The sequence below is a fragment of the Mus caroli genome, unplaced genomic scaffold, assembly GCF_978045245.1.
Source record: "Mus caroli unplaced genomic scaffold, Mus_caroli_1 scaffold_14, whole genome shotgun sequence".
Lineage (NCBI taxonomy): Eukaryota > Metazoa > Chordata > Mammalia > Rodentia > Muridae > Mus > Mus caroli.
The window spans coordinates 80,104,242-80,117,500 of NW_028227269.1; the positions used below are offsets into that span (position 1 = coordinate 80,104,242).

The 13,259-nt window shown below is 40.3% G+C and overlaps 1 protein-coding gene and 1 pseudogene across 2 annotated transcripts in view; both read right to left on the bottom strand.

Moving 5' to 3' along the window:
* Positions 1–379: 379 nt before the first annotated feature.
* Med6 (mediator complex subunit 6) overlaps positions 380–13,259 on the bottom strand; it is an 18,025-nt gene continuing 5,145 nt past the window's right edge. Inside the window, exons 3-8 of one of the 2 annotated variants that reach the window (XM_021178979.3) lie at positions 11,882–11,973; positions 10,167–10,249; positions 9,327–9,435; positions 7,134–7,249; positions 1,352–1,379; positions 380–784 (exon numbers count right to left, since the gene is read on the bottom strand). In XM_021178979.3, the coding sequence (XP_021034638.1) occupies positions 654–784; positions 1,352–1,379; positions 7,134–7,249; positions 9,327–9,435; positions 10,167–10,249; positions 11,882–11,973 (559 nt within the window). In that variant the 3' untranslated portion in view covers positions 380–653. The remainder of the gene's footprint in view (positions 785–1,351; positions 1,380–7,133; positions 7,250–9,326; positions 9,436–10,166; positions 10,250–11,881; positions 11,974–13,259) is intronic. The other variant, XM_021178980.3, reaches the window with a different exon arrangement.
* LOC110306851 (small ribosomal subunit protein uS12 pseudogene) lies at positions 12,329–13,114 on the bottom strand (annotated as a pseudogene).

A 13,259-nucleotide genomic window follows, 5' to 3' on the forward strand; every position in this document is an offset into this window, starting at 1 on the left:
GAGCCCTGAGGATACAGAGACTGCTGTGACCCAAACCATGGACCATGCACATGACACTATACACAAACACAGTCGATATAGCCCTGTCTAAATATACCAATGGGGAAAACTCCAAAATAACTCAGGACATAGTTAAGAACCTAAGCTACAGATCGCCAGAATTACATTCCACACACTAGCAAACGCCGACAAGTGCTCACCACAGACGAACATGGTAAGAATCTATAGGACGGTAATGATACAAACAAGTGAGTTTTCCTTTACCTTTCAATTATTCAATAAATATATTACTGTACTATAGAGGAATAGCCAAATAGTACAAGACATGCTTAATTATTCCATTAACATATCTCAAGAGACAATGGAAAGGCATGATGAGTAATATATACAAATAACTTTATTGTTTTAAAGATATATACTGGCATATCTGTGAGTTAGGTGCACTGCCCAAGTCCAGTAGAGGAAAGATTACAAAAGATATTTAAGAAATATTCACATAGAAAACATGGTAGGGAGAATGTCCTTTTGTAAAGAACAAGTGCATTCCGTACAAACGAGAGGGCTGCGATAGTGTTTCCAGGCTCAAGAGCCTCCCACGGTGCTGAGGTATAGCAACTGACAAGGAGCTGGCCAGCTTCTTCCTTGTCCAACACTCACTGGAGTCTCATTCGTTTCTCAGGGGGACCTTTAGTGCTCACAGTCTGCTGAACATTCTTTGTGCTCTCCTTCTCCTCAGATTTTACAGTTTCTGGCAAAGGCTCTGCCTCCTTTTTTGCCTGATCCACTAGACAGCAAAAGCAGGTATTTTGTCAAGACAAATGAAGGTAGAAGAAAAACATAATTTTAAACACTGGTTAATATTAAAGGTTTACTCTTTCAAATTCATTTTAATTGCTTATGAAGTTGAATATTTAGTTGTTTCCCCCAGGTAAACATATTTTAAAATTCACTTATAAACCTAAAAAAAAACAATCAAAAAACTTTTATAATGCTAGGCAAACATGTTTGTACTAAAATGAGACATCATGTGTGAACAAGCCACAAAAACTGGCAACATCACAGACAATTCAACACCTGTTCACAATGTCGAAACCTAATATCATGTCACTTTGGCTTCCTTGCTCTTCCCAATCTTTCCACCCAGACTCTACCTCCAAATGCTTTGATCACTACCACAGAACTACTACCTGCTTGCATTCAACACAAGTCAAAGATTAGGAATGACAAACTATACTGAGACAGCCTAAAAGGACAAACTGGCTGCAGCTCATCTCCCATGCCGCTGCTTAGAGCATTACACAGGCTGCCTGACCTTACTTTAAGTTTAATAAGAACAGCAGATGAACCATACCTGGAACAGGCTTTTCTCCAGACTTTTGCTAGGATTTGAAAAATAGGAAATGGGGGAAAAAAAGAGGGAAAAGTCAAGTTAATAAAGTTTCTTCTGGGCTTTATAGTCTTAAATGGCACCCTTACATAACTGCATTATAAACGACAATTACCATTCAAGCACCATAAAAACAAGCTTCCCACTTCCTACTCGGTACCCTTCATTTCAAAAAGATATAAATCTAAAAAACATAAAAACACTGCTCATCAGCCGGGCGTGGTGGCGCACGCCTTTAATTCCAGCACTTGGGAGGCAGAGGCAGGCAGATTTCTGAGTTCGAGGCCAGCCTGGTCTACAGAGTGAGTTCCAGGACATCCAGGGATACACAGAGAAACCCTGTCTCAAAAAATACCAAAAAAAAACCCCAAAAAACAAACAAACCATTGTTCATCTAAAAAGCTGTCACCCCTCTACACACAGGCAACAATAAAAGAGTAGCGATATAGAATCTAATGAGAAGAAATAACAGTGTCCAAACCTTCTGATACTTACCTGCTTAGAGGATATGGACTATAAGAAAGGACCCCAGTATTGGTTTAATCATAGCACTTGGGAGGCAGAGGCAAGTGGGTCTCTGTGACTTTTGAGGCCAACCTGGTCTACACAGCAAGTTCCATGGATAAACCCTTTAAGTATAGCAGGAATGGGAACTAAGGAAAAAAAAATGTTTTTCCCCCTAAAGATTTATTTTTATCTGTATTTTGCCTGTATGTACAGTTGTGTACCACGTACATGCCTGGTGGCCATGGAAACCAGCAAACATCAAATCCCTTGCAATTAGAGTTACAAATGTCTGTGAGCTGTTACGTGGGTGCTGGAAACAAAACCCAGACCCTCTATGAAGCAGCAGCGCTCTCACTGCTGAGCCACCTCTTCAGTCCAGCTGGTCCACTGGGTTAAGATCATGTACTGCTCTTGTTTGTTTGTTTGTTTGTTTGTTTTTGTTTTTTCGAGACAGGGTTTTTTTTTTTTTTGGTTTTTGAGACAGGGTTTCTCTGTGTAGTTCTGGCTGTCCTGGAACTCACTCTGTAGACCAGGCTGGTCTCGAACTGAACTCAGAAATCCGCCTGCCTCTGCCTCCCGAGTGCTGGGATTAAAGGCGTGCGCCACCACCGCCCAGCCTTGTACTGCTCGTGCAGAAGACCTGAACTTGGTTCCGGACACCCACACTGGGCAGCTTCCAACCACCTAGAACACCGGCTCCCTCTGGGATCGGGTGTCCACCTAGAACACCGGCTCCTCTGGGATCAGGCGTCCTCTTTTGGCCCCTGAGGAGAACACTGCATTCACATGCACAAATGTATACACAGACACACCACAAACAAATAATTAAAAAATAATTTTAAAAAATTATTGTAAGAGGTATAGTATTAAAAATAAAACTTCAGGGGCCTGGGAGATAGATCAGCAGATAAAGGCACTTGTCACCAAAGCCTGGCTACCTACCTCCACCTACCTTAGTTTGATTACCAGAAACCCAGAAACTTTAAGTTCGTGTTCTCTCTCTCTCTCTCTCTCTCTCTCTCTCTCTCTCTCTCTCACACACACACACACACACACACACACACAATCTCTCACTCACTCACATACACACATTTTTTAATGAAATTGCAAAAAAGACTGTTGGGGACATTAGAAGTCAGGAGCAGTGTCAAGTCCCCTACTATGCAGCAGGGCTTTATGGTCCTTGGTTTTTTTTTGATAGACTTTCTTATTTTTCTATCCTAGTACTCATATTAAGTCCTCCAAAACACCTTCTTCTCCCTTGAGGCTCATAAGCAACTCCTTACTCTCAACAGTGACTCTCTGCATGCTAAATCACACTGGCACACTGACAGAACAACGGGACACTAATACCACATCCACTATACTTTCCAACCTACCTTGGCAGATTCCTACTGTTGGCATGATGGCCAACAAAGCCAGCAGAGGGTCTCAGATCCCCTGGAACTAGAGTTACAGATGGTTCTGAAGCACCGGGTGAGTGCTGGGGATTGAACCCAGGTCCTCTGTAAGAGCAGCCGTGGCTCTTAAGCACCAAGCCACCTCTCTCCCCACTGTCATGTGTTTTCTCAATGTCTTTCTGAACATAGGTGCTCCCCTTCAACCTCCTTACCTATCTGCTTTATAGAAGACCACACATTTCTCTGGAATCACCTGCTCCACATTCATACTGTCAACTATGAACTTGCATGCTCTAACTGCAAGTCATGTGAACATTTACACTTAACCAAACCAAACAGGACTTCTTAGTCACTGTGCAGAGAAAGTTAACCATGGTAGGCCTGACACTGCCCTCCTCAGAAAGGCTGCTTACAGTGGCTTGGTGATAAAGAGCTGTGATCCTAGATACTCAGAAGGCTGAGGAAGGAGGAGCCCATGATCATAGCCTACTTGTGCTCCGTGAGCTTCAAGGCCAGCTCAGGCAACTTAGTGAGACCCTGTCAATAAGTAAATAAATAAATAAATAGGGCCAGTAAACTGGCTCAGTGCATAAAGTAAAATGCACCTACCACCACACCTGACCTGCTTTTGACCCCAAGGACCCACACAAGGAGAAATTCAACTTGTTGCCCTATAACCATAAGTTACCGTATAACATCCATATGTCCCCTCTCCAGAGAACCACCCTACCAGTAAGCCACAATAAGTTAATGCTATCTATCTATCTATCTATCTATCTATCTATCTATCTATCTATTTGGAAAAAAGGGGGTTGTTGAAGACATAGCTCCTCCAAGGCCATGAGTTTAACCCCCAACATTGAAAAAAAAAATTAAAAACAAAAAAAAAAAAAGGCCTATTTCCAAGGTTGGCCCTTGGCTGGAATATACAAACTTAAATTGTAGGGGTTCAGAAAAGGTGATTCTGTACCTGATAACACTGGGTCACTGTCTCTATGCTGCACAAATAATATGGCTTATGTCAAAGATCTGCTTTCCTTCAGAGACTGTGGGCCTTTATTAAGTATGTAAGAGAGGCATCAGTATATGATAAACTTAAAAAGGTAGTTCTAAGTTTCTAATACATTTCCAAGGCAGAAATATTCACATATTGCTATGTTTTTATGGTCGAGGTAAAAATGCATACTGTATAGCCTGTATAAGAAAGGGAAAAAGAGCCGGGTGTAGTGGCGCACAACTTTAATCCCAGCACTTACTTGGGAGGCAGAGGCAGGCGGATTTCTGAGTTCGAGGCCAGCCTGGTCTACAAAGTGAGTTCTAGGACAGCCAGGAATATACAGAGAAACTCTGTCTCGAAAAACCAAAAAAAAAAAAAAAAAAAAGAAAGAAAGAGAAAAAAGGAAAAGGACAAGGAAACCTGTACTGTATACAAACCACCACAGGCTCCTCTAGACTCTATTGTGTTCTCCCCATAGAATCTGACTATACACTCTTTAAAAAAAAAATGCATAGGAGTGTTGTGCCTATATGTATTTCTGTACACTCTATGCATACTTGGTGCCTACAGAGGCCAAAAGAGGGCACTGGAGTCCCTGAACCTAGAGTTACAGACAGCTATGAGTTGCCATGCGGGTACCAGGAATCCAACCTGGGTCCTCTGTGAGAACAGCCAGTGTTCTTAACCACTGAGCTGTCTCTCCAGCCCTTAGCTATATGTTCTTACTATATCTCACAGAAATAAATCTCTACCAAGTAAAACTACATCCAATCTTTATAACAAATTACCAAATATGAGGGTGGTTACAGACACCCACAACACAGCTGTATATCATGAACATATCAAGACAAATATATCTAAGTTTGGAGGAGTAAATATTTAATAGAAGAGGAAACATATAGAGTAACATAGAGAGGAATGAAAATTTTGAGATTTTTGTGCTGCTGAACTACCACTTGAGCAGACACCTTAAGCACCAGCACACACTGACTAGTCTTTCCCAGTGGACACTGCTGTCCGACCAGCAGAATGTGCTGTGAGATATGCAAACAGAACAGGAATGCTTTTAGGCAACCTGAATCAAACAAGGTAAACCTGACTGTTGTCACATCTTATAGTACCCCCAGCAGTTTCCAGATTAAAAACCAAAACCACTGAAAAGAATTTCATCATAAAAGACATTAACAGCAGATAAAACCATACACATTTAATAATTCATTTTCAAAAGAACCTTCAGGAATATCTATAAAAAGAAACCTTATAATTAATATTTTTTAAATTATCTTACTTTTTTGGTGTAAGGTTTTTTCTTTTTATGTGTATGTTTTGTTTGCATGTATGTCTGTGCACCACATGCATGTATGGTACTTGCAGAGGCCAGAAGAAGGTACTGAATGTTTGTGAACTATCACGTGGGTGCTAGGAATCAACCCCGTTCCTCTGTTAGAGCAACCAGTGCTCCTAACTGTTAAGCCATATCTCTAGCCCTGACATTTGGTTTGGTTTGGTTTTAAGATTTACTTTTACTTATGTATATGTGTACATGTTCAAATTCACACTTGTGGGTACCCATAGAGGCCAGATGATAGTATCTGAACCCTGGAACTGGAGTTGTAGGCAGTTATGAGCTGCCTGATTTGAGTGCTGGGAATCAAACTTGGGTAATCTCAAAGAGCAACAATGACTCTTTCACAATTGAGCATCACTCCAGCCTCTGGGGCAAATATTAAGATCGAGTATGTATGGATTTACATGACAACTCAACCTAAATGAGCTATGTTCACCCATGCTCAAGAGTCACATATGTCTAGTGGTTAACGTACTGGAGAGTACAGAGCTGGATGCTCTTCTCTCAGCCTACACAGCAGAGATGGTATACTCAGTGAATGAATGACCAACCTCATCTCAAACAGCCCAGAGCAGTTTCCAAGCACACAGCTCTAACTCACATCTCCCCTTGCTCCCCTTCAGGAACAGTTCATGACATTTCTCTAAGCTGGCTTTCTGATGCTATGTTCCAACCTGTGTCACATGCTATCTTCACATAACCATTATAGTAACATCCCTCCCTATTTTACAGTCAGACAGGGAAGAAAAGGCCTGCTCTAATGCCATTTTATAGTGTTAAACAAACAATTAGCCTAAAGCTACTTTTAAAATCCTCAAATCCCTCCTAACAACAATAACCATGCCCGTGAGAGTACACATCTCTAAAGGGCCAGAAAAACCGACACTAACCAGGACACTAATGTGGCCACGTGCTCCACCTCTCAACGGATTTGCATAGAAAGCTTGTGTTGGCAGAATAGAAAGCTTGTGTTGGCAGAATGCAGGTAGTCTGCTGTTGCTGCTAGACTACTGGTAAATCACTATTTGGCATTATAAACTTGCAACACTGTTTCTACCTCCACTTCCTTTCTTGATCATGCCAGGCCCTCTACCACTTTCCACTCCTTCTGTTAAACTCTTAACCCATTAACCAGTAAAGAACCTACAGACCTTCGGTATCAGGCTTGGAATGCAGCTGAGACAGAGTAGAGAGCATGAGCTTCATAGTCTAGGCTTATTAGAACCCATTATGCCTTCAGCAACCTTATGGTTGAGAATATTATCTAAATACAGTCTCAATATTCACAGATTCAGTAAGGGACACTGAACAATGCTGACTCCATTTCTTGTATTCATTAACTCCACTAAGTCTTTAAGAACCTCTTTTCTCATTCAGAGGTAAATCTTTAGCTAATAAGAAAAAGCAGTATTTTTAAATCATACCTAAGAGACTTTCCAATTAAAAATGTGTTAGAACAATGTCAAATGAAAATTCACAACACATTCTTGTTACCTGAACAAATCTGGGTGGAAATTTCTGTCTGAGGTCTATGAGTAAAGCATCCACACGCTGTCTTTGAAAAATAGAGCTTGGTTCTTCTTTCCTTTTGGCTTTAGGTTTGACTTTCTCTATTAAAATATAAAATTCAAATCAACATCCTGAACATACTCAAACCATTATTTTTAATGATATCTTTATTAGGACAACTCTTCAACTAAAACATAGTAAATACATAAAAGAAGTTCCTAGCTCTCCTTTGCAAACATTTCAAAAGCTGATATAGTTCAGTATCACTGTATAGCACTGATAGACAAACGGTTCCTTGTCCTGAACTCACTCTGTAGACCAGGCTAGCCTCAAGCTTAAGAGATACGCCTGCCTCTGCCTCCCAAGTGCTGGGATTAAAGGCGTGCGCCACCACCACCTGGCGACAAACAGTTCTTAAACTAACATTCCTCATAATTACCTAAATCAATCCATATTATTTTTGAGTATTTTAAGTACAATTCAGCAGTCCTTTTCCACAGAATCTACTAAGGACACATAGGAAAGACAGACTTTGCAAACTAGTCACTACACTCAATTATAAAGACAGTAATTAAACCAGGCAAGAGAATCAGGAGTTGAAGGTCATCCTTGGCCATACAGCAAGATCAGATTAACCTGCCTGGACCACACAAAATCTGTTTCAAAAGTTTGCATTTAGCAGGGAATGGTGATGCATGTCTCTGTTTATCTTAGCGCTTGGGAGGATGAAGGCAGGTGAACTGTGGGATCAAGGCCAGCCTGAGCTCCACTGAGAACTTTTCTAAAGCACACTGATTTATTCATTCTCATTCCCTCTGAGAAAAAAAGCTAGCCACTGTATCCAGGGGGAAAATTACAAAACAAGATCATGAAGGCAAGATTAAAAGGAATATTGAAAAAAAATTCTGAAGTTACTCACATATGTGATTTGCTCTAGGCAGGGGAATAGATAGCATAAGGTGGGGACAACATCACTCCACTAAGGCCCACTTTCCTTTTTTTTTTTTTTTTAAGATTTGATTTATATGAGTACACTGTAGCTGTCTTCAGACACCAGAAGAGGGCATCAGATCCCATTACAGAGGGTTATGAGCCACCATGTGGTTGCTGGAAATTGAACTCACAACCTCTGGAAGAGCAACCAGTGCTCTTAACTGCTGAGCCATCTCCCCAGCCCCTACTTTCCTACATTAAACATTACTGCCTGTACCCCAATATTAACAATCAAAATAACCATATCTGAAGGGCCACTGAATGGCTCTGAATCCTACATAAAGGCTATCTTTCCCACACTTCAGTATTCTCAAAAAAGAAAATACACTGATATAGACACATTTCCGGAGATAGGTTTTTGGTGATACATGGTAAAAGAACAGCACAGATTACCAGCCATGGAAACTAAAGGACCCAGCATCATAACAGGTGGTAATATCAGAGAATCAGAAAGGGACCTAGGGCCAGTGAAAAAGTACAGTGGACAAAGATACTAGCTATGCAAGCCTGAAGATCTGAGTTTACTCTCCAGAATACACATTTAAGGTGGAGAGAAGAACCAACTATGGAGTTATCCTCTGACATCCACAAATGTGCTGTGGTACAAACAACATACACACACACCTTGGGTGAGGGGTCAGGGGAGAGGATAGACAGCCAGTTAGTAACCCCATCAACTAGGGATAGGACTTGGGAGTAAAGTTCTTACCTAGTCAAGTCCTGGGTTTAAACCTTATCACAACACACAACAGGAGGGGGTGAAAATAGGAAGGGGGAAGGGGAGGGAGGGAGGGAGAAGGACATGGCCTGGCCATCTGAAGAAAGGCCACCAAGAATAGTATCTCATCTCCCTGACTTTGAAGACTAGAGGGATGAAGGGTTCCAAAAATCCAAGATAACTCAAATAAAAAAATAACCTTTGCTCATTCATCATCACTGTTTCTCCTCTTTGCATTCTAAATAATTTAAAACCTTAAATCGTCTTTCCAAAGCTTGTGAACATAATAGCCCATGGACAAAATAACTGTTCTGATGTTACTATTCCTGCACCTATGACATGAACACAAGGGCCGCAATGCCATCATCTTTTGAAAAATTAAAATCTATCTAGGTAACGTTACAAGCCCTCGAGCTTCATCCTCAGAAACCCAAACTGTTTTGGGAGGGCCTGGGCACTCCACTTACCTTGTTCTTCGTGATCTTTAAAGTGCCACCAATATCCTTTGGAAGGGTGGTATCGACAGTATGACATAGCTTCATCAAAAGCTGACTGAATTCCATGCACTGCAGTAAGCTTGTAAAACAAAACAAAACCCAACACATTCTAAATCTCTCAACAGGTCAACTAATGTGTCCTAAGTAAATACATACTATTACCTATGCAAAGACAGTAATTTCCTATTTTCAGAATCTAGATTACCATTTGACAGTTGTAGTCACCCTTCAGTATCTGCAAGGGATTAGTTCCATATTCACATGCCTTATATAAAATAATGAGCATTTCAGTGTAACCTATACATTTTATATATTGCTAAATCATCTCTAAATTACTTTAAGGCATAGCATAACATAATATAAATACTATATAGACAGCTATTACAATGTATTGTTTAGGGAACAATAAAATGGACAACAAAATAGTATAGGTGTAACAGGTGTAGTTCTTTTTCCAAGTGTTTTATGCATGTTACTAATGTACACTGTAGTTATTCAGGCAGACTCAATATATTAGCACTAACTTGATCCACAGAAACAGAGCTCAAAACCCTCCAACAGTCAGCATTTTGTACCAGCTGGCACAAAGTGGAAGACCTTTACTTGATTCTCAGAGCACAGTATCTCAGTTAGATGTCTGCTTTAATGTTCAAAGAATGTGAAAAAAGCTAAGTGTGCAATCTCAGTACTTAGAAGACGGAAGCAGGAGAATCAGGGGTTCAAGGCCAGTGTCCACCAGTACAGGGCTACTATGTCAAGGACGGAAGGGAGGGAGGGAAGGCAGGCAGGCAGGTGAGGGAAGACACATACCACTCTGGAGTTTATAACTGATCCCAAGTCTGGCGCCTGATAGATGACTCCAGCGATGATATAGTAATCAGCCAGTGGAATAACTAAAGCAGCAAGGAAAAAAATGTTATGAACACACCTTGAACACAAACTGCTAAAAAGATGATTTTTCAAGAACTGGGCAACTAAACTTAAACACTTCCCTAAATGGAACTTTAAGGGAAGATCTGGCAATTTCTCTCTTTATAAGTAAGCAACACAGGAAAACAGCCACACTGCTCATTTATTATGTTACCTAGAGTTGAGTACTTCTATATCATTCCATCTACATAGCCTGGAGTTCATCAACTCTTAACCACATGCAGCGCTTCCCAAACCACAGGCACAGCTCAACCAAGTTAGGTACATGTGTAGGTACACATAGCACACTTCAGTGTTCTGTGTATGCTGTGTATTGCAGTCAGTCAACTAGAGTGACGATATCACCTGATGATATACTTGCCTCTGAGTCCCAGGACTGAGTCCAATGTCACCTCATACCATTTCTATATCCTGAATATTCCCAAGTGACCTTGCTTATTATCTAAGGTTCTTTTTTCTCTGTAGAGACTCTAAACCTTTCATTCTGAAACAAGATTTGGCTGCAACCAAACTGCAACCTCTTTGGCTAGTGATTCTCTGATACCGAACCAGACTAAAAGATGTCCCCAAGTATCTTGATGTAGAACATCTACTTGGGAGATGTCTCTTGGCAATACTACCCAGCTTTCTACTTTGATCATCTCTTCAGTGAGACTGCAAATTCCTGGCTTGATCTCAAGGTGTTTTTCAAGTTCCAATGTTCACTAAACTACATGCCGTAGCTCTCTCATTCAAACCAGATCTGGGTTCATTTACTCCTCATTGTTGTTTCTTAAGTGAGTATCATTTGGTAATAAACCCAGGTATGATTTTTGATTGAATGTGCCATTTGAAGATACTCACTTTATTCTCTATGAATTTAATAGAACTATATAGGTCATGTATTTTATAAAGTTATCATCTCAGAGACTGAGGGGAAATGAAAGGTTCTCAAGAGACTCAAGGTCCAGGGACTCAACAACTGTGCTCTAGTGCTACAAGAGTTTTGGATATACTTCTTAAGTGTAGCTATACCTGCCTGCCCAGCCAAAATGTAGAATTTAAATATGGTGGATGCCTGGTTTGCTACTAGGAGTCTGCGATTCTAGTAGGCAAAAAATGCTATGCCTATGTGACCAGTTCTTTAAAACAAACAAACAAAAAAACCAAAAAACAAAAAACCCTCAGGCTCAGAGTTTCAAATGACTTTCTGGAGAGAAATAAATGAATGTGTGTGTGTGTGTGTGTGTGTGTGTGTGTGTGTGTACACATATAGTTTTATCTATGCTGAACAGAAGGAATACTTGGTATGGGTCCTCAGAAGATGTAGATTCCTACAATGTCTTTTTGCATGACTGTCTAGCTGTGAAACCTTCTGGGCAGCCATATGAATTCTGACCATGAGTACAATGGATGCTGATCCTAACAAGTATTAGATATGTATGTAGTTTGGAGAACCTACCGAAACAGAATTCAATGCAAATGAAAAACAAAAGAAACCAAAATACATAACACACAAGTCATAACACACAAGTCAGTTGCAGAATGGTATACCAAAATAAATCCCTTATTTAAAAACACAGGTCAGAAAACAAATAAATTATTGTACTTTTTACCTTGAGCAGGGGACTGCCGCTGTTGCTTTCGAATGATGAAAAGAATGGGCTCTTGAGCATGTAAAAGGATGTATTCGATTCCAACCATCTGACTGAAAGGGACACACAGAGATCTTGAATGAGTCCAACCTTTCTGTAGGACACTTAAGTTACCAGATAAAGTGTAACAGTATTGTAAAAGTGGCTAAAATTGCTTATGATCAGTGTTTAAGGTTGGCTATTGAATAAAACTACCTATTTTCCTATACAGGTGGTCTACAGATTAAAATGTGGCTTTAAAACAATACAAAACCTCATAAATTTAAATTTAGTTTCAGTAAGATTATATTTAAAGCTACAGTAAGTTACCTTTAACGGCTACATTTACCTCCTAGTAAAAGCTATTTGAAATATAGAAATTTTTTTTCAGAATATGAAAATTTATTACTGTGTTTCCATTGCCAAATTTTATGATCTTGGTCTTTCCTTCTCACCTTTGCATAGAGCCAAAAGAGACACCGTGGCTACTTTAACCGCCTTAAAGCGGACTCCAGGAATAACACCTCCAGCACGACTAAACCCAGCACCAGAACTCATCATTCTCCTCCTTGCCGTTACGGCAGCCATCACGGGGCACGAACGCTGCCATCTTCTTGCCATTCTTAACGAGCTGCACCCTGGCACCCTTCCTGCATTCCTGGCAGAATTTGGCTGTTTGGCTTCAACCCCTACTTTTTCCAGCACAATTCCCTTTGCATGAGAGGCACCCCAAACGGACTGGCCTTCAGGGTAGTGCCTAAGTGGGCTTTCTTGTACTGCTTATCATGCCACTTCTTGTCCCATCAGTGACTGCGGAGCTTCCGGGTAGTACGGAGACCACAGCACTTGCCCATCTTGTCGGTGCCATGGACCCAAGAGAAACAGCAGAACTAAACTTTATAAAACCTGCCTCATCCCCAATATTTACATGAGTTATTTCAGAAACTTGTGCAAATGGAACAAAACTCTTATTTAGCATCCTATGTGTGAAGAATCCTGTTTCATGTTTGGATAATTTTTTTTTTCATTTGTCAAAGAAGGGCTTACAATAAACCAGACTACATTAAATAATATCAGATTTAAAAAGAGAATAATAATAGTTATCTGACTGAATGGCCCCAATGATAAACTTACTTACTGAGCAATAGCTCCAGTCCTACCTTACACAGACATTACGAAGACGTTTAAGTTACAAATGGATGTCAAATTTGTACAAACCCAGAGTGTGTTTTATTATTTTAGATTATATGTTTACATACATATATTATACTTTATACACACATACACACACACACGTGGGTGTATGTGCATGTAAGGTCAAAGGACAATCTTTTATGTATATGAGTGCACTGTAACTGTA